Source organism: Galeopterus variegatus, unplaced genomic scaffold (genome assembly GCF_000696425.1).
Source record: "Galeopterus variegatus unplaced genomic scaffold, G_variegatus-3.0.2 Scaffold3394, whole genome shotgun sequence".
NCBI lineage: Eukaryota > Metazoa > Chordata > Mammalia > Dermoptera > Cynocephalidae > Galeopterus > Galeopterus variegatus.
In genome coordinates, this window is record NW_007729505.1 from 184611 (window position 1) to 207719 (window position 23109).

A 23109-nucleotide genomic window follows, 5' to 3' on the forward strand; every position below is an offset into this window, starting at 1 on the left:
GTGTGTGTGTGTGTGTGTGTGTGTGTGTGTGTGAGGGTGTCTTTTTCACATATCAAGTGTCTGCTTTGCTCTTCTTGCCCTTCACAGTGCTACACTGTAGAGCTGGGAGTTATATGTTGGGAGAAATAGGATGAAAGGACACTCATCCAGCAGCTAGACAGCTACCACCTTTAAAGAACATTCCAATGGAACGTAAAGGCATTTCCATAACCACAGTAATGCTCTCAATAAGCTGTGGAGGAAAGAAGGAATCTCAGATTATGTTCTTTCAAGAAATGAGTTAGATTCATTGACATTTCCTAGAAACAGTCAATTCTAAAAGTACAGGGAGGCTGTGTAAGCTTGATGATTAGGCTGTTGGGGAGTGGGCTACAAGGCCAGAGTTTAAATCCTGACACTACCAATTACTAGCTGTGACCCTGAACAAGTCATTTGAAGCCATTTGTCTCTCAGTTTCCTGGTTTATAAAATGGAGAAGAGAAAAATATTTACTTCATTAGCCTTTTTGTAAACATTAAATGAATTAACACACATAAAGAGATTATGCTATGAATACTATTGGGCAAATAGTAAAAACTCAATAAATGTTGGTCATTATAATTAATAGTAATCAAATATTTCTGCCTTTTCATATCAGTTTAACAAAATAAAAGCTGATATGAAAAATAAATTTAATAATATATTACAATGAAATATTAGCAGCCAAACAAATGAATGGAAACATAAGTATGATTTACAATCTCTTAGACATTTTGTTAAAGTGTAAAAAGCATGGTGCCAAGTAATAAATGCTGTATTTGCCCAAATGAGTATGGGAGGAATTGGGCATAGGGAAGAACTTTCCACTGGATACTTTTTGTCCTATCTGAATTTTAAAGCCTGCATATCTATTACTTTTTAAAATAACAAAAAATTTTTTTAAAAGAACACTAGGTTGGGCTTCCCAGTCACCATAACAAACCAATCATACACTTATTTTGGCTCCCTCCCAAAGCCCCACTAAAATGACGATAAAAGAATAAAAAGGTGTAACTCCACGAGGACAAAGAGAAAAGAAGATACCACCAGTCAAGATGTGCAACAGGGTGAGGAAAGGGTGGCAATAAAAAATAAGCTGCCTGAAGTATCAGATTCCAGAAAGGCTCAGGAATTGGAGGCTCTAGATACCTCTTGAACAGGCAATTTGTAGAAAGTTATTTTTTAAAAAGTTGATCCCGGATTCCATTTCTCAGCTCATGCAGTCAAGTGTGTTATTATCCCAACTCTATATCCCAGAAGAAGCTCAAAATTTATTATTTGAAAATCTTAAACTAAAAACAAGCCACTCCTATGAATCACATGATACACCTTTACTAAAATCAGGGATATTCAGTGAAAGTCTGCACACTGAATGCTCCCTGTCCTTGGCTTTACAACAAGAATGTTGGTTAGTGGAATCAAACACCATCCTACCCCTCACTCCACATGCACATCAATTTCTCTGCAACTGCTCAAAGGGAAATCCCTATGGACAGCAACATTTAAAGATCCACCAACCAAAAGGTCAGCAAATCCTGCGTTTGCAAACTAAGCATCCAATCAGCTTTTTAGTGCTCTGTCAAATGGAATCTTGTATGTTCTCATTTCATGAAGTACACAAAAGGACAATGAAAACCTTGGATACTAGTATTGGTTGAAAAAATATTGTTACTTACGATTGTACTGGTAGCATAACTAGTGGTGGAAAACTCCCTAAAAAACATAGGATAACACTCTAACTCACTATCAACATTTAAAAAAATATTAAACACATATGATGGGCTAAGAGCTAGACTCCCATCACTGGGGTGTTACATGTAATTAAGGATACAATACAAAAGAAAGCAGATGAATAACAGTATAAAATAGGTTACCCATTAATGAATGAATGAATGGCAGAGACAGAGAGTGCAAAGCCATTTGAGATGATAGAGTAACAAGCGTGAATAATTGGGGAAGGTTTTGAATAAAAGGTATAGAATTCGAACTGCTCCTTGAAGGACATAAGTCTGACAGGAAGCGGGGGGTGCATGGTGTGGAACTTGAATATGAATATGAATACGAATAGGTGAATATGGTTGAACATGGGAAAACTGGAGGAAGGGTGGGAACATGAGAACATAAGACCATCTGGAAAGGGGTGAAGTGTTGTAGGTCATAGGTAAGTAGTAAAGGTAGAAAGGAACAAATCTGGCTTTTATTATAAAAGCAGTGAAAACTACTGTTGGATATGTAGTAACATGAGCATAACTGTGTTTTAGAAATGTTTACTTGGAGTTACATGTAGTATGGATTAGAGGCAGAGAAATCAAGAGAGATCAGGGAGAAGACTAATATCCTATCAGAATGTAAGGGTATGAGAAACTACGCTAGGGAAGTGACAGATGATATTGGTAAGAGGGGCTGATGGACAGATAAAGAAAAAAGAAAGACTCAGACATGTCTAGACGTGACAAGAGTGGAGGAAGGCAAACATAACACATAAAACCAAAATTTAAGTTGAAGAGTCACTGAAGATCAATGCTTCTCTTAACAAATGCTAGATCTCTTGTTCTTTCTCCTTTTCCTAATTAATTTTTACTAACCACATTGTAAGGTAGTGGAGGACAAAGGCATGTTTTTCTCATTTTGTGTTTCCAGCCCCTTGCACAGTGAAGATATCGTAAGCCTTCATTACACATGGGTATAAGTGAACCAAGAAGTTTATGGCTGAAAACACAACTAAGCAAGACATCGACTTCCTGAGTCAAATAAAACATATACTTTTTTATTCATCTGAAAAATGATATAAAATACTTTAAAATATTTTTGCAAATCAAAAAATTTAGAAGAGTCTATCAAGGATATATGTAAATGAGATGAAATGAAATAAAATCTAAGGTAACAACTGTTTTATCCCCCTTTTTAAAGAAAATTTCTAAATACTTCAAAATCTACACAAAGCTGAAAGACCTCAAAAAACCAACTAAGTTATTATGTGTTACTATATAATTACATTGCAACCTAAAGATAAACACTCCTATAAGTTCAGAATTGTATCGACCTGAAACACTTTAATGGTGAACTGTGTATAAAACCAATCATAAGAATTAAATATAAAGTTCTAATAGGAAGATGCTATACCCACTGTTAATGGCACAAGTCTGTTACTCCTTTGGTATACAAAAATCATCAGACTTACTTTATTCTTTTTTTTTTTTTTTATCTTTTTCGTGACCCGTAAGGGGATCGCAACCCTTGGTGTGGTGTCACCCACACCGCATTCAGCCAGTGAGTGCAAGACTACTTTATTCTGCCATTAAGTAACAGTGTTTCAGACAATTGTGGTTTAACATTAACAAAAGTTTTACAAGTTTTATTGGCTAAAAACATAGATAAATACCTGTTGGCATGTTTCTCTGGTTTATCAGAATCCCCTTTCAGATGACAGGCAACAAAAACCCCTTCTATCTACTGTATATAATTTCTTGGTAAATTCTCAGTTGTTCAAATTGAAATTCAGTTGGAGGATTTGCAAATAACTTCAGTACAGAAAGTGCTTTTAAATATTATTTGGAAGTGTTCCACCCATCACTGATTTTGATCATTTCAGATATTAGACATCTGACATAGCTGAAGGCAAATTAGAAATCTGCATTTTATAGACCATCCGAATAATTCTATCAGCAACATAAAAGAGAGAAAACCAGAGTTGAAGCTTCTTAGAAAGTAAAATGTTGCAGCATTTGTTTCCCTGATTTTGATTAAAAAAGAAAAGAAAAGAAAAGAAAAAGAATGGGGACTCCAGCAATGTCACCACCATTTTAAAGGTTAACTAGGTTTGACTCCATCTGTGCTGTAAAATAGTTACCAATCAAGTCTTAATTTCTGAAGAAAGTGCATTTTAGAACCTATTTTAAAGGTTTCTTAGGATTCAAAAGAGAAAAAAGTTTTTAAATGATAACCATAGTCCCAACAAGTATTTTTTAAAAACCTCATGTCTGCAAATTTAATGTTTTCAAAGATATTCATTAAAAAGTCCATAGATCATATCCTCCAAAAAGAAAAAAATAAAATAAATCTTAAAATAAACCATTACTTTAGGAATAAAGGGATGACCTAGAATTTGTGTGCAAATACTGCAGTGAAAAAATAAAATGCAGAAAGTATGGTATTTCATACAGTTTTAAAAATATGACAGAAAGACTGGCTGTGCTACACAATATTCAAGTAGCCATGAGAGCTGGAGTAAACTGGTAACCTCTGTAGGGAAGTTCCTACATATTAAATTTCAGGACATACATTATAATTAAATCTAAAGGGAAAATCCAAAATACTATATAACTATTTAGTACCTGCAAACTTTCGTTAAAAAATCATTCAAAAGCATTAGTAGTAATGTTGTTCTTTATAAACAAAAGTGATATTCTTTTGCCATTTTCAGGCCACCTACGATGACATTTAAAAACTTTGGTCAACCTGGTCAGGAATCAGGAGAGATGGTTAAAACCTATCCCAAGTTTATTTTTATTCATTTATTCACTAAAATGAAAGCTCCAGGAGACCATGTCTACCTTCTTCACCACTGTTAACACCCACGGTCTAGAATGGCATCTAGCATTACTGATATTAGCATAACCAGAATCAATAAATCTTTGTTAAATAAATGGATGCTACCCAAAAGCTGATCACAACATCAGATCCACTAAAATATAAGTATTCAATCTAGCCTGTGAATCCCATCTACTGGGGAAATAGGTACAGAGTTTAGACTCCTGACATAGTCTGAACTTGTAACCACCTAATATACTCTCTTTATACCAGTGTTCATGTGATCCTTTAAAAGACAAATCTGATTATTATAACACTTTAGAGATTACATGGGTCAACACGCATTCCCATGAACCACAAAGTCCATAACAGTGGCTGGCTGGTTAGCTCAGTTGGCTAGTGCATGGTGTTGATAACACCACAGTCAATGGTTTGGATTCCTGAACCAGGATCTAACCTCTGCCCACCTTTCCAGCCAAATTCTGTCTGCGACATACTCCTCCACACAAGTATATGCTACACCTCAGCAATACTGGATTCATAGTTTTCTGAACACACCATGCTGTTTCAAACATAAGCCTTGACCATGCCTTTCTGCCTGCCAGTTCCCATCCACAATGAGTCTGTGAGCTCCAACTTATTCTTGAAGTTCCAGTTAAAAGATCTTCCTCCTGTAAGAAGTCTTCCCAGAATTCTGTCAAGTTACATGAGAAAAGGGAGGAAAGGAATACAAGAAATAGAGAGGATATCATCACAGTTGAACTGAAGTAGCAATGTGGCAGCTACGCGACACGTTATAAAAGTAACTGAAGGGATAATGAAGGACCATGGAGGGCAGATAAGGAGAACAAGTTGAAACAGAGAGCAAGAAAGCAGACCAGACGGTGCTAGACCTGAATGATGTTAAAGATCAACAAGAAGGTACTGTAAATTACCTGAGAAACATACAAAGGGAAGAATCAGAACGAGGATCGTGTTCCAGTGATTAATCCAACAGAAGCAGTAAAACATTTTAATTATCATTTTTATTATGATACACACTTTGATTGTGCTTGGCATTCAAGACAGCAAAGAATGCTTGTGGGTATTTCAAAATAACTCACACTTCCAGTGGTATTTGTAACCAGGAATGAAGAATACTTTATGAAGGTAATTTACTTGTATTTATTAGCAACATGACAGCAATATGAAGAAACTTCCAAATTGCATTAATTTTGGCTTACCAGAGCAAAGAAATATAATAAACTGTTGTAAACGTTACCTACATTATTGGGATGTTAATAGGATTAAATTAATTAAAATACATAAATAGCATGTAGAAAAGTGGCACATAGCAAGAACCATTAGAAGTGTTTGCTATTATCATAACATTCTCTTTGCAAGGTCCCAGATTTCTGAAGAATCACAAATTCAAACAACAAAATATGAAGTCAAGCCAATTCTTGTACTAAGTTATCAGAAACATGAGGACAAATATTTTAAATACAAGGGTACTTCAAAAAGTTCATGGAAAAATAGAATTAAAAGATAACTCATATCTTTCCACGAACTTTTTGAAAACCCCTTGTATATAGGAAAAAATGTAAGTGGTCAATTTTAGTAACATTAAAATCCCAAGAGTGAATATCCATTTATACAATCATTCCTAAAGGGTTTTTAAGACTAAATATGGAGAACACAAGCATTCAAATACTGTTGACTGAATAAATGAATATACTACTATATCTGTACTATTTAAATTTGTATATATCTGTTCTACTCTAAACAAAGTATAAAACAATAAGAATATTAATACTGACACTTTAATGGAACTGAAAAGAATTGTTATTCATATTTTCAAATATCAATTATAGATATTAAAGTTATATGATATGAAATATAAAGTTGTGAATACCATTAAAATTGAGGATTTTAAATGTAACAAGATACACTATTAAATGTCTTTTGCAAAATAAATATTTATTATAATTCTATTAATTTGTGATTTTCTGTGATACAAAATCAAGTTTTTCTCAAAATATGTTCTAAGAATAAATCAGTTTAAGTGTGGAATCAGGATCTCCAGCTGACTTTGAGATATAATAAAAAATGAAATTAACATATATAGTAACAGATTAGGATAGACATGATATATATTTAGACTATAACAGTATTCTAAATACACATTCTTCCTGTAATCTTTAAGGTATCCAAAAATGGAAATATAAGAATATTTTATGTATGTATTTTGTATATATTTGTTTTTATTTGATAAAGCATTTAGTAATTGAGTTCCACTAAAAAATTCTAGATAAGTAGTCAGGTCATGGTCATATACAGTTGAGCATATAGGCTGTGTGTATTTCTTAAAGTCATCATAGATTTGTTCTCTATCATAAAATTTATTCTTTTTCTTAGACTAGCCTAAGAAAAACGTTTATGTAGTTTCCTTATTTAAACCAACTCCATCTTAAATGACCCTTCTCTTGTGTAAGGCTGAATACTCAGACTAAATACTACTACTCTAGTACCCCAAGAAACAACAAAACAGCAACACACAGAGGGAATCATTACAACGTGATTACCATTATCAAAAGTCACTCATAAAATGCTGTTTTTTTCTATGTCTTCATAGAAGAAAATATCTACCATATTCTTTTCTCTTATGGAATGAACTGACTCAAGATTCTGAACAGATACAAATGAATGCGTTCACGGCTATTGTACTGTGAATGTAAACAGTATGCTTACTTGTATGGAATGACAATTTAGATTAAGGGTTAATGTCCACATTTTTTTCAGATATTTAAACTTGATAAACATGTATAAATAAATCAATTAAATCAGATTCATTTTCTTTGGCAGAATAACCGCCAATACTACCACCTACTGTATGTGTCTCATTCTGACCAAACAAAAAACTGGACTGAGGCAATTACAAAACTTTTAAATAAAATTGTTTAACCCATATGTACAATTTCTTATGTAATACTTCTGTTGGTTTCCATGTATTATATTTTTAGCCAAATCATTTATTTCCTGATCTTTCAATAGTCATAAAATTTGAATGCAAACTTTCAGTAGAAACATATAATACTTTTGAAAGACCATTAGTTCAATACAAAAAATAAAACAGAAATAAAAATCTCTTACCTACTGAAACTGTTGATTAATTAGGATGCTCAGAAGTAGGATATCCTGGCTAAATCTGTAAGTACAGTACCCCCAGAATTGATTTTGGCATCATTATTCTGAGGGTTATTCTGAATTGTACTTAATGTACAAATTCTGGAAATATAAGAGATTCAAGCTGAGTCTCCAGGATAATGGCCTCAGGATATCCCTTGGAATTAATTATCATTTTCTTAATTCTCCTAAAAGTGGGGAATAAGAGAAGGTGGCTAACTGGGCTCCAATAAACTGATGCTTTATTCTAACAGAACAGTAATAGTAATTCCTCTCCACATTAAATTCTCAGGACTCTGTCTACATCCACCTCTCATATACAGGGACACAATTATTTTAAAAAATCAGATCAATTTGGACCTCAACTTCCTAAATAGTATAGGTTTTTCTACAAATTAGTAGCATAGTGGCTGGGGTGAGGGGATCAAGAGAAGAGTTCAGAGTGGTTTTTCAGTTAGCAATTACTTTTTGAGATTTTATGCAGCAGCTGTCAATCTAAAATTCATTCAAAACTATTCTTCATAGACCATACTAAAGACAGGGGCCAGCTCAAACATAAATGAAGCAGGAAAAAAAGAAAACAAAACAAAACACAAAAGGCTGCAATATAGAGCACTTTAACCATTAAAAAAATATATAAAGGCAAATTACATATAAAATATGAACATAAAAGTTTAAAGTCTAAAATCCTGCACTTTTATCATAATACAAATGTTCTCTAAGTCACCAGCTATTGTGTTTAATATACCCAATAATAAAGTAAATAGTTATTATTTATTTAACATATTTTACTTAATATATCCCATATATTGCATATATAATAAATATTATATGTTGTGTATATTTAATACGTCATTTACTTAATATATACTATGTGCCAGATATAGTGCTGGGCCCGTTATGTACACATAATCTCACTTAAACCAGACAACACCTCTGCAAAGTAAGTATTGTTTCTAAAAGTATTGTCTCTATTTAGACATACTGACACTATTTTAAAGGAGAAAATGACTTTCAAAATTTAATTACAAGTTAAAAGTAGAACCAGAATTCACAAAGGTCTGACTTCAAAATTTGTAAATTGTCTGCAATACCACTTTGCTCTCTACAAATCTAAATATAGTCAATCCTCATTTCTAGTCATAGATTACATATTTGCCAATTTGCCTACTTGCTAAAATTTATTTATAACCCCAAAATCAATACTAACAGAGCTTTTGCAGTCATTCAAAGACACGTGCAGAGTGGCAAAAATTTGAATTGCCTGCTGCACATGTATGTTTCCAGCTGAGGTCAACAAGGTGACTCTCTGCCTCCTTGTTTCAGCTCTCCTACTGTAAACAAGTATCCTTTGTGTAGTCTATTTAGTGCCAGAATTTTTTGCATTTTTGAGCTTTTGTTGGTAATTTCACTGTTTTAAATGGCTTCCTAGTATAGTGCTGAAAAGTGCTTTCTAATGTTTCTAAGTATAAGAAGGCTGTGATATTTCTTATGGAGAAAACATGTGTTAGATAAGCTTTGTTCAGCCAGGAGTTACAGTGCTGTCGGCTGTGAGTTCAATGTGAATGAAGCAACAATATACATTAAATGTCTTTAAACACAAACATACACAGAAAACAAGGTTATGTATTGATCTGATGATGAAAATGTTGTGACCAGAGGCTTGCAGGAACCTAACCCTGTCTTTCCCTTAGGAGCAGTGGTTCAGTACTCACTAATCAGTGTTCGTGGTAACTTCATAGAACATAACTAGGGCAAAAAACAAGAATCAACTAACACCCAACTGAAAACTTTTCTCCTAAAAATGTTTACATTGATATTTCAGTAAAAGATTCTCCTATCATTTCCTTCAAAGATACTACATCATTTATTTGTGCAGTCACTCATCTGCTTACGAAAAAGAAACGCTTCATTGCCGTTCTGTTTAATGGGTTGCAGCTACATGTGTTTGACTTTGCTCAGAAAATTAATCCTTCTTAAAAGCAATCTGGCTTTCCAGTATGAAAGTCTAAGGTAATTAAATTTCATTTCTTATTACCAGATGTCATGGGTACTGTTTAAAGATGACAGTTTGGTGAGATTATGATTTTTAAAACTAGATAGTTACATGTAATACTAACAGTATGAGCAACAACAACAAAAACTTAGCATAGCAAATTAGAAAAATACCAGCACAAATTGGAACTCTTACCTTTCTTGACCAAGTCACAGATTTTATTAAAAAAATAAAAAATTACAGTACTTAAAAATCCAAACAAGGACAATTCAGGGTTGAAAGAAAGAAAACCTGAAGGAGTCCACTGTCTTCAATAAAATTTCAAATACAAAAAACGTAGACCAGAAAAACAGTTTATGGCCTAATGCACTAGTTCCATGATAAACACACATATATAGTATAGCTCCATCAAGTGAAACTTAATCACCTTTTTACAATTTAGAGAGGGAAGGCAGCTTCAGTATGGTTAAGCCATGTATCATCAATACCATGAAGGTAGCCTATCAGTTGTAATAGCTTCTATAAAATACCACAGTGAGATTGCAATAAGCCTAGAAAATGGGCTACAAATCCCAGCTATGCTCAAGCAAGCAGTGAACCAAAAATAAAAATAGGTAAAACCGAACCAAGAACTAGATAGCATTCATCTAGATTCATGATTGGTAAGGCAAAGTTCATAGGCCAAGGTTTTTAAAGTGACTTATTGATATTTAACAGATAGTTATTATACAAAATAAAATAAAAGCATTTATGCAATTCAGAAAAAAAAACATGAATTTTCACTCCAAAGACAAAGCACACAAAACAGTTTACTTACAATTACCAAACACTACATTATTATACCTTTAAATATCACTTTAAATATGCAAAGGTAAAGATACTCAAAGTTGCACTTTATCATTTTTAATCTCTCCAGTTTAGACAAGTAATCTAAAAGGAGATGTCAAAATTTCTACTTACAACGTTGAAATCTTTCAGATTGTAATAACTTTAGGTAAAGGGAATTTCAACTTCAAGTTTCTTCTCCAATCATATTTAAGTTAGCCATTAGATGCTACATTAACAATTAAGCCATACAATTAATAGAAAAATACATGTATTAAATTACATTGTTTTCATCAATTATTGGAACTTAATAAAAATATTAACCATTTTAATATAACCATTTTGAAAAACTCAAATGGCCTGAACTTAGTCTAATGTCTAAATTATAACATCAATAGAAATGTTACATCCTGGTTGGTGAAAATGAACTCATGCAAGTATTTCTGACACTCACAGTGACACATATGGTCTGCCATTCTAAGGATGTACAAGCAGCTCTCACTTTTAAACATGACAATATGATTCTGAGTAACACAGTATTTGTTAAAATACCAGCTTTCACATGATTTCTTTAAGCTCTAAGCCACGATAATAATTTTGATGTGTTTCAGATATCAGACAAAGCAGATAATTTAAAAGGTAATAATAAAAGGTTCTACTAGTGCAGACTAGTTATCACTGTGGCTAGTTTAGAACTACAATGATTTCTGCAGTACAATGAAACTACACTATAAAATACAATGTGTTTGCAATACACAGCAAATTATCCAAGTGAAGGGAAACTGAAAATACAAACTCCAAAAAATATTATCAACCTTACCTACTACTCATGTTAGCCCTTGTCAAAACACCCCTGAGTAAAATGCAAATATTTTAAATAATGCTGGCTATATAAGACCTCTCTAAAAATGAACCATAAATGTCAATGTATCATGTTTTTTATTTACAACAATCAGATATGTGAAAATTAATTCATAACCAGCCACAATATTAACATGAAGGAATACTTAGGTTAGATCTGGTCGTTTTTAATTTTCTACGTTTTGTTAGCATTTTGGCAAAGCGAGTAATATATAAATGGATTCGAGTAAAAAAAAACCATAAAAGAAAAGAATATATAAAATTTACAGTAGTTTCCATCCACCCTAGGCCAACCTAGATCCCTAGAAAGCCTCCCATTCAGGTTCACTTCTAACTAAAAGGAAGAATACCAGTCCTCCAGCAAAAACAGCCCCATGCTTTCATCAAAGAGGCTCTCACTTCAATGATATTCCTCCAGGGAAGAGGACAGGAGCCAGGTTCCCTCGAATGTCATTCCCCAGATGTTCAAAACGTAACTAATTTATTAGCATTAGAAGATTTGGTTTATAGGGGAATCTCACTGGTCCAGTTTGTAGCCTACAAAAAAATGGATTATTTTTAAGTATAACATTAGAATATGAATAAAGGATGAGGATGTGGCTTTTTATTCCATAGAAATGGAAACATTTCCAAACATGACAATTCAACAAAAAAGCATGCCTACCATTGAAGTTGGAGTCCCTCCAGATTTTTTAATATTCTTTGAAGGCATTCCATGAAGGCGACTGAGTCTAGCTTGGAAACCTAGAAAATCAAAGTACTCAATTTAGAAGATTCTGTGATCACTGGAGCATAGAAGTTCCTATCAATAAAGAATTAAAAATTAGTTGGTGGTGAAGCTGGGTAAACACCATGAATATTACCTGGGAAAATGCAAAACTCACACTTAAAAGAACTGAAGCAATGCCTACCAGGGTTTTAATGCAGTCAGCACTTAACTACCCAGTGTTTAAGCACCGGAGTAATATCCAGGGTGCTTCTTTTTATCCAAACCACCTTCGTATCATTCCAACATTTTAACGATGGGCCTAGTAGGAAAGCAAGTCAATTTTTCAAATAATTTGAAAGCAGGGTACATGTAGTAGCTGAATTTGTGGCCAACACGTTTCTTTATAGCATCTTATGTGTATATTCTCTAATTTCCACTTTAGCCTATCCTCTTTCAATGAATGTTCCTAGATTGACCATAAGCCCACCGTATCTACCAGTTAGGCAGTGCTACTGACCTCTTCTGCCCGGATGCGACATAAGAGGGAAAGAACCAGTTAAGATTCTTTCAAAGACAGGATCTGGTAAATTTTTGTCTAACTCAGTAGGATCTTCTTTTTCCCACCAGGGAATGACTCCGGTGATACCACATGCTCCACCTGATTCTTTTTCGTAGAACCAGTCACTCTGCTCATCATCACCTGTGCAAATACAAGAAGCCCCCACAACCCCCAAAGATTCAGTTTGATCATATAAATACACAGTTAGGACTGTCAGACAATAAAAACACAAGATGGCAGTTACATACGAATTTCACATAAAAAATTAACTTTTAATGTATGTAGTAATTATACTAAATTTCAGTATTTGCCCAAGTACTGCATTAAAAATTATTTATTTATCTAAAATTCAAATTTAACTGGGAATTCTGTATTTTTTCTGGCAACCATACATATAATCTATAAAGAAAACTTTTTATTCCATACCACAGCTTCATGTCAGGAATGTTCTCTAACACTATGACCAGCTCTGCCAGCAACCAAAACAAAAAATGTTATGTTTTAGAACCAATTTGAAAATGTACAAAAACAATAACAAACTGGCTAATCCTTTGGCAAAAGTTGTAGGGAAATTTACTTAAGTTACAACCTTTTCTACATTTAGAAAAAACAAGACTTAATCTCCTGTGAGGAATTAAAAGGTATAAAACTGTGGAACCTGTTCTTTGCGGCTGATAATGGTATATAATTAGCTTAATTTCATGATTGTATGCAGTGCAAAGGGGGAAACAATCATGAACACATGTGACTAAATGAAATTAATCCAATTAAGTTCATTATGAAATAGTTTTGAAAAAGCTGATTTTAAACGAAAATTGAAATACCACAGAGTTTATGAAGAAACTATATTGGACTACTACAAGCAAGGTATTTTTAAAACAGAACACTATTCAGTAATTTTATTTTGGGGAACATCTATGACTGTAATGGATGTTCAGTCATGATAATGAATATCAATTTAAAATTCAGCTTGAAATGTGTCCTTGGTGAGATTTAATATTTTGTTTTTTAAAAAAAGGAATTATAAAGAGCTATATAAAAAGACAAAAATACTGATGGCAGATGGCTTTTAAAAATAAGAGACAAATTGCATTTTTCAATATGATCTGAGATTCATTAAAGTCTTCTCCCCATGATTCTTAGAAGCTACCACGAATTTTGGTTTCTAAGAGAGTCATCATAACTGCCACAAACTTTTTCCCTTTAGAGATTTCTGATTCCCAAAATCTAATTACCACAAACATTTTCAAAGGTAAACTAAACAAACAAAATCCATTTAATTAAAAATGATTTATGGGAAACAGCTGTATTTCATATTAAGATGGAGAAAAAAATTAAAGGCATTTGGAAAACTAGAGTCACTAGATTGTTTCAATTGAGGAATTAATAAAAATTAATTTTAAAAAAAAGCATAATTCATAGAACTTAAATGAGTTATATTTAAGTTTCACAGATTTAAGCAGAAGAAAAAAAACAGGGAGTCACCTGAAGCTATCTTAGATCTTAATTTCCTTCATGACAACACCAGATATTTTATTTTTGATGTAATATACAATTTTATTATAAATAGAAAAATCAAATAGCTATTGATTAAGAACTTGGGCTCTAAAGTCAGATAAATCAATTAGGTTTCTAGTGTTTTATAACATTAGGGGAGCTACTTCAACTCTATTAGTGTAGGTTTCCTCATTTTAAAGAAATTGGGAATCTCATAAGGTTTTTAAGAATCAAATAAGAACTTCATGTAAACAAATGCAAGAAAAGCCCTTAGCAATGTGAAATATAGGAAGGTCACAATAAATGCTAGCATATCATTCTAAGCCAGTCAGTGCTTTCAAAGATTGATAGGCTTGTCAAAAACATTTTTTAAAAAAGGTTCTTTTATTTCATTACCAATATCAACATTTATAATATGACCTAGCGTAAAGATCTATACTTTAATGAGAATTTAGGTACATTATCAAGGTTGTTAAGCTCACTTTTAGCCCTGATGTTTTAACATATTTTAGCAAAGTCTCAATATTAAAAAGTCTGTAGTGTTTAAAAAGTTTCTGAACCTATTTATCTGGGACAGACTAAGAAAAAAAGTGTAGGCAGCTATTACTTTGCCCTTTTTTTTTATAACATCATTAAATGATTTGTAACTTAAAACAATAAATATATTTTTCCCCCTTAGAACTTACTGTCCCCCCTCTATTGTATTCTTAAGGAAGATAACATTTGTGGTATTTATATGTATTAGCTTAATTTCATGATTTGTATTGAGAGTAAAAGGAGAAAAAAATCATGAGCAGATGTGACTAAATGAAATTAATCCAATTAAGGATTAATCCTGACCCCTTATTAAGGTTTCATATTTTTCATAGCTTCAAAAAACTGCCATATTAAACTGTGAAAAGGTTTAGGATGTTTCAAAGATAGAAAACATCTAAGATATAAGACATTTCTGTTTAACAGTTTACAACATAGCATTTGTGGATAGGATGTATAACTGTCACAGGTGAATAAAAATGACAACTTCCAAATCCATCTTTATGAATGCTTAAACAGTTTTTCATACGTTTGGAATCGGGGGAAATGAGAACCAGTGTCTTGCAAACTTGCTAAAAGAGACAAAATTGAAAAGACAGGTATATAAAGCTTTTTCAACAAAGATAACCATTCCTGAATAGCATTAGCTCCACATACTAGCTTTCGGGGATAATCAATTACTTTAGGTCATGAAGACAGGACCTTTCATAGCATGTGAAAAAACCAGCTACATTATTAAACCCCAGTCCACTAAGTAGTGTGTGCAAGGTAAATGAACCACAGTCATCAACTTATGAAATAACCAGTAATAAGCACAACTTTAAAACGAAGACGTTTTTCTAAAGAGAGAAAAAAATAACATGTCAGTACCTTGTCTTCCCTCATCATTGGTAAACAAACCAGCATCAGTGCTGCTGAGACTGCTGGAATCACTGTAATAAGGAAAAAGAAAGAAACAGATCAAAAGAACAATTGATCTCTCAGTCGTAAAATTTTAAAGAGACATGGCAGCTCAGAAATGGAATTTAAGCCTGACAAAGATCTGAAAGAAAATAAGATGATTTTTTTTTAATCAAACTGCAAATATCGTGGTTCCATTAACTACAGAGCATATTATTTTTGGCACATAAAACCACAGGAATCTAATGGGACACTGACAGTAAGCCAGATGTGACAGCAACGAGGTGCTGACACAATTGATGCATTTTATTATCTGCTTTCATCAAATGCTCACTGCGCCTTTCTTATGCCATGCAATTCAGCTTGGGCCTGAAACACCACTGCTCAATAAAATGGGAAAAGTCTCAATCAAAAGCAGGCTAAGCCTTTCTTCAGCACATGAAATACAAGGGCCTGGGATGAAATTACTTTTCAAAACCATATTTGCAAGTATTCTGGAAAAGACATTACTTAAGAATTAACAACAACTCTACTACTTTGCAAGGAAGAAAAAAGTTTACAATGGTGTCAATCCATTAAATCAAAGTTAAGGTCACTCTGAGCAGAAAAATGAGTATTAACAATATTAATATAAGTTTCTCGTTACTTCCATAGAAGTTTGAGTATGATACAGAGTGAAATTTAACATACAAATTAAAACAAATAGCGGATATTCAACTAACATGAACAAACTGTCACTATTAGTTGTAATAGAAGCAATGCTTATGATAGTCTAGATAGTTTAAAATACCAAGCGAACAAGGTCACATAATGAGAGATTTGGCCTCTAAAGAAAATTGAGTTATGTTCTTTAAAAATCCTCATGTACTTTCCTGTTACTGTAATTCTTCATTTCAATCAATCAGAAAATGGGCCCCTGTATTTTTAATTAAAATACTTTTTCCATTATCATTTAGAACTCTGTAACCTGACTTATTTTTTTAAAAAAGGCATCTCAACCTGTTTTAAAATATTTAAGTTGAAAAGTTTAAGATTAAAATTATAAATGAGATCTAAATCCACATACATTTTCTGAATATAAAATATTATTTCCAGTTTTTGTTTAAATTTTTAAAAATAAATATTAATGAAAGATATAAGAATTTGTTAAGAAGCACATGCTTTAAATGAGTTCTGAATCAGAACCTCTTTGTTTAACCTTCTTCAAATTAAATGAATGTATAAAGCTCCCTATACTATAGGATTGGAAATAAAAATATTTTCTAACAGCATCACATCCATATTTTCTTATTTAAAAACAAGTATGCTCTTCTATGCATAGTGATGTTAGAATATTAAAACTCTTCAGAACACCTTTCTTCTTTATGCTATTGAGCTGTCCAAACTAGTATGGATTTTTTTCTTTTTTTCTTTCATGTTTGCCCCATTAACAAAACTCAAATGAAGGGCCTTGTACATACCTCAGGTCACAATTCCTTTTCTGAATCCCTTGAGGCAAACTATATTTAAAATTCAGAATTATTCAAATTTTAGAAAGGTATATTCTAAAATGCCTTAGAGGAATCTGGGGTAGCATTCCACAATCAAATATATTAATATAGTCCTTAAATTAAATAAATGAATATCCATATCAAACACAGGTCAGGTTAAATCAGGCCACAAATGAATTAGTTTTTCACAGCTTTTCAGAGCTCAGATTTGCAGGTAAAAGATTGTGAATCAAAGTGCTAGTTTTTTTGTACCATGATCTTCTAATCTGACTTCAGATTAACGCTCCTCTAATCTATTCTACATAAAACAAAGTTAATCTTTTCAAAATATAACTGGTTGATTAAAAGAAATGAGTAACATGATATCCTGGAACAGAAAAACAAACAAACAAACAAACAAAAAAAACCCCCCGAAAAACCTAAAATTAAAGCAAAGGAAATTCTTATAAAGTATGGACTTTACTTAAAAATGTATTAACATTAGTTCATTAACTGTATCAGACGTACCACAGTAATGCCAGATATTAACAATAGGGAAAGTAGGTGTGGGATATATGGGAATGTGATATACGTGAACTCTCTGAACTATGTTTTCAAGTTTTCTGTAAATTGAAAACTATTCCAAAAGAAAAAGTTTATAAAATACACACACACACACACACACACTATAAGAAGATTGTCTTCTATTTAAAAGACTGAAACTGATTAAATTTAGATTTCAAGGGTTTCTCTGGTGGGTCGAAGATGGTCTTCTATTTAAAAGACTGAAACTGATTAAATTTAGATTTCAAGGGTTTCTCTGGTGGGTCTCCACCTAAATTCTTCCCATCCCCATTTTGGCCTTTTTGTTTACGTTCTTCCTCTAAATGGTATGCCTGTCTCCTCTCTCTCCTCTCTCCACCTGCCGACCCTTTTTAAGATAAAAGGAAATCAGAATTCCCTAAGACCATCTCTTAGTCCTTAATGATCTTTGACTTACTCTGAGATATTTTTACATGTATGTATTCAACATGTTTCCTTATTTACATTTCACCTCATTCATATTTAGCTAGTTGCTCCATGTACATCACATACTTGTTACTGTGTTCAATAAATCAGAACAAAACCTTAAATAGAAGCAGACTTTTCATTTTCATCAGCTGATGGTCAGCATGGCTTATCTCCAAAAACACCTCTTCCCACTTTTTGGGTATGACCTTTATAGCACAGTATTTGGATGAGAATATATTCCATGAATGCTTGTTGAATAAATACATGTACGCAGTTACCAAACCCTTGCCCCAATCTGTTCATTTCCCATGTTTTCTGTGACTGACACTTGGGCATCATCTGAGAATCCTCTCTCTCATCCATCATCCCAAATACAGTCAGTCAAGCTCCCACTGATTCCAATTCCTAAAATTTCTCTCAAATTCTTGCAAATAGTTCTTTTTCTCTACTATCACAGCCTTAATTCATCTCCAAAATACTGCTGTCAAGATCACATTATCCTGATGAAAATCTAGCTGACTTTTTTCACTGCTAGAAATTCTTCAGACTTCCTGCTGCCTATACAATGAAATCCAAACTATTTATCATAGCAGATAGTCCTTGAAGAAATGCTTATTGCTATAGCCTCAGCTCCCTGCAATATTCTGGGAATAATGAACTACATATACTACTGCCCCAAATACACCACACGCGTTCCACAATCCATGCCTTTGCACAAGCTGTTCCCTCTACCTAGGAATGCCATTTCCCCCTCTCCTCTTCATCACCCCAACTTGTTCAGAAATTAGTTCTTGCTTTAAAGCATAGCTCTTTTGCAAAGTCTTCCCCTACTAGTACCTTCCACTTAGCACATTTCATTTTCATCATTTGCTTGTCTGGCTATTACAGACTATGAAGCTGTTGAGGACAGAGTCTGTATTATTAGTCCACGTACCATCAGTAAATAGTAAATAGTAGTTAATTAAATGTTTGTTAAATCTGACATACACACACATACACACAAACCAAGGACAGGATAAAGTTGTTCTCATTCATAAATTGGCTTCAAGGAAATACATAGCTTTATATAGTAAGAATATTTTGCAATCTTCCCACAGAAGTAATTTGTACCCAACTCTTAAGTGACAATAGAAAATAGTTACATTGATAAGTTTAAAGTTGGAGAAAATATATTTTAAATTTATTGAAGAATGAAAACATCCTCTTTGAAAACTTGTACCTGTGCTGTTTGTTGACTGCTGGGTAGCCTGGTCAGACCTAGCAGATACTCAAATATTTTTTATAATGAAAAGAAATGAATGATGGGAATTTCATCTCATTTCCATTTCAGGGTAGATGTCCTAAGAAGCAGATCAATAAAAGGCAGACATCAGGAAAAAAGGAGGGGCTTGCACAATCAATCCAGAAAGCAGGTCATCTAACTGTGAATATTCCAGAATTGAGTATGTTATCTCCACTGCCACACACTCTCCCTCCCAGCAACTGAGCAAGATAATTACTTCCAAGCGAGGCTCTGTGGTTCTCAGTCACAATGGCCCAACACTAGCACACAAATAATTCTTATTTCTGTGTAAAACTGAAAACATTCCTGGAAGAAAAACAGATACCATAAAATTTTCAAAGCCTTCCTGAAACATTTTTTTACTTAAAGTAATTTTCACTTCTTTAGAAAAATTACATAAATAGCAAACCATGTCTAATAAAAGGACAATCTATAAACTCTGACCAGGTCTCACTCATGTCTACAATAATATTTACAAAAAAAAAAAAATCCATAGTTCACAATCCACATCATTAAAATTATCACAATACTGCAAATTACACTCATGTCTACAATAATATTTACAAAAAAAAAAAAAAAATCCATAGTTCACAATCCACATCATTAAAATTATCACAATACTGCAAATTAAAAATCAAACACTCCCTTAGCATTTGGTTTTAAGAACCCTCACCTACAAGGATGAACAATGTCAACACCTTCTCATTTCCTGCAAGAAGCATCACTCCTGTATAAAAGAAAAATGATCACTTACCTTTTGATGCTTAAAATATTACTTATTATTCATTACTGTAGTATACCTGATTTCTAAAATGGATAGATTAGACTAATTGGCAAAGGATCACTGCTTCTTCCATTTGTCTAATGACAAAATCAGGTGTTTCTAGACTATAAACTGGGTTTTACAATTCCTAAGTGATCAGAATTCCTAGCGAGCTATAGACTTTTTTTTTTTTTTTTGTCTTTTATCTTTTTCCATGTCCAGCAACGGATCGCAACCCTCAGTGTTGCCCCCGTACTGGACCGGGGACCGGCAACGGGATTGCAACCCTCGGTGCTGCTCCCGCACCTCGCTCAGCCAGTGAGCGGGAACCGGTCTGTACGTGGGATCCGAACCCTCGGGCGGGAGTGCCGCCGCGCTTCCCAAGCGGCGCACTTATCCAGTGCGCCACCGGGCCGGCCCGTATAGACTTTTTAAAATATCAAGTCATACACATGTCGAAGTAGAGTCAACTTTTCGTGATACTCTAAAAAGCAACAAAGGCTAAAGCTCTATAATTAAACAAATAAATAATTATATACCCAATTCTAAGAGTTACAAATGTGCTGTTATTCAAAAGCACATTCTTTGCCACTGAAAATCCACTTCCTTTTCTCTTTGTAGCTGAAAATTAAGTCATTAAAACAGAATGAAAAGACTGTAAATTGAATAAGCAATTTTGCTTTGTGCTAAACATCATGTTATAAGAAAATATAATCATAGTTAAATAGTAATATCACTACCATTATTACAATTTATAATTATTTTAAAATAGAATTAATTAAAATATAAAACACATTTTCAACCACAAACACTGGAAACAAATGTTTTTATATTTAGAGAATATAAAAGTCACCTTTCACTCATGAGCTCATCTGAGACTTTTTGCTCTTCATATTCCATTTTGTCCTTACTGGTCTGGCTTATTTCCTCACTATCTAAAACTACTCCTTCATCTTGGATTTTTGGTCCTTGTCTAATTATTTTCAATTTCCTCTTTTTGATTTTATTCTTAGTAAATTCTTGACATTGGTAAGCTCTGTCATTGTCCATGTCCTGATCTCTACAACCTTCGGGCAGCTGGGTCATTGTCCGTTTGTTGGAGATGTCCTGCGGAACATCTACTGCCATGCGTTTTACCTTTCTCCTCCTGCGTAAAGTTCTGTTCCCAAGGTTGTCCACAGCAAAATCAGACTCATGCCATAGAGGTCTTTTCCCTCGAACATTATTATTTAAGTTTGATGATGGCCTGCGCTTCGCCACTAACATTTGGTCATCAGAGTCACTATGATCCTTTTTATTATTATTGTGATTCTCTCTATAGTCCTTGCTTGGTTCTTCTAAACTTGAATCAGAGCCTTCACTTAAGCAGTGACCAGTCTCCCATGGGTGATGAACATTATATGACCTCCGTTTTCTCCCTCTCCTTTTCCTTGCCTGGCGTTTGAGAGGGCAAGATATACTTCGAGAATGGTCTCCTGTTTCAGCAAATCCACCTCGAGCTTGCTCTGAGCTCTCTTCCAATGCTGAGACAAGATCATGAACCAGTTCCTCCATGGTTCTACTGAAATGCCTACATTTTTTAGAGAAAGGAAAAAAAGTAAAGAAAACAGTCACCTTTAACTGTATTTAACCTAGTTCTCTACAGCAGACAATTCACTCTAAATTTGACTAAAATTAATAGTCATTACAAAATGCTTAAAAGCTATTTAATTGTACTATTCAAGATATTAGTTTCAAATCTGATTTTTAAGCCTCTTTTTTTGTAAATTCTTTTATTAAACATAGGAATTATTTCAAGACAGACTAAGTTAATATCAGCAGTGAGCGATCCCAGTACTTTTTATATTTTTACTGTGTCATTATGGAAAAAGTCTTTCTGCTTAAATAACTGTCCCCTAGTCTACTCCTGCCTTTTTCTGGAGCCAGTTTTCCTAGAGCAGATATACAGAGAACGTTCTTAGTCTCCTCTGCACCCACTAATCTCTAAGTAAAGAAGAAAGCGTGAAATCCTCTATTCACCATGTGCTCTAACAAATCACTGCCATGATATAAGAGGCAGACAAAGAGACAGAGAGGTACGTTCAAGATAAACAGTTGTAATATATGTGAAAAGAAAGTTTACCCAAATATTAGGCATAGGCCAAACTAATGTCATAACCAAGTGAAGCAGAAACTGTTTATATTCTAACTGGAGCTTCATTGGTCAAAAGGCCCCATCATTAACTCATTCTGAAACACCCCTTTAAGCTTTTTTTTTTTTTTTTTTTTAAGAGCATTGAACTACATTATCAGTGAGAAAATTATTCAGTAATCAGTAAGGATAAGTATCAGTAGTCTTTGGAAAGTTTTACAAATTATACTGGTCTTTTCTAAACGTAATTCCCAACGATTTTAAATTAGTGATATAAAGCCCAGGTATCCAATGTTATCTTTTAAACATTACATATAATTCAGATATGTACCTTTCTTATGAAGACCATGAGCAGTCATTTCTCAAATTGAGTTCTAGAGGCACCTAGCGATCTAAATATCCTCAACAGTCCTACAGAGGTTTGTACAGTTTCTAGAGTCTACAGCAGGGGTTGGCAAACTGTTCTGCAGAGGGCCAGATAGTAAATGTTTTAGGCTTTGCAGGCCATTAGATCCCTTACTACCCAACTTGGCATTGTAACGCAAAAATAGCCACAGGCCATACATAAATGTACGGACATGGCTGTGTTCTAATAAACATTTATTTATAAAATCAGGTGATGGATAGCTATAGTTTGTCAACCCTTGCTCTATATAGTCTCTCTAGTCACATACAGTCTCGACAGTCTATGATTTCAGGCTTTTACAAGTTCCCTATACCAACTTTCAACTTTGTCTTTTCATTTTAATGAAACCTAAAAACACACACACACATTGTAATTCAAAGGGATTTACCATTTATAATATGATGCACACATATAACTTCTAACATATGAGTACTTACTATATGCCAGGCCCAT

At 33.4% G+C, this 23109-nt stretch overlaps 1 protein-coding gene across 2 annotated transcripts in view; it reads right to left on the minus strand.

The window, feature by feature from the left end:
• The window catches only part of GPATCH2 (G patch domain containing 2), a 176381-nt gene that overhangs the window by 143937 nt on the left and 9335 nt on the right, over positions 1-23109 (minus strand). The window contains exons 2-6 of one of the 2 annotated variants that reach the window (XM_008584870.1): positions 20973-21689; positions 15565-15626; positions 12622-12804; positions 12060-12139; positions 11479-11932 (exon numbers count right to left, since the gene is read on the minus strand). In XM_008584870.1, the coding sequence (XP_008583092.1) occupies positions 11900-11932; positions 12060-12139; positions 12622-12804; positions 15565-15626; positions 20973-21689 (1075 nt within the window). In that variant the 3' untranslated portion in view covers positions 11479-11899. Of the gene's footprint in view, positions 1-11478; positions 11933-12059; positions 12140-12621; positions 12805-15564; positions 15627-20972; positions 21690-23109 lie in introns of those variants that run through there. The other variant, XM_008584871.1, reaches the window with a different exon arrangement.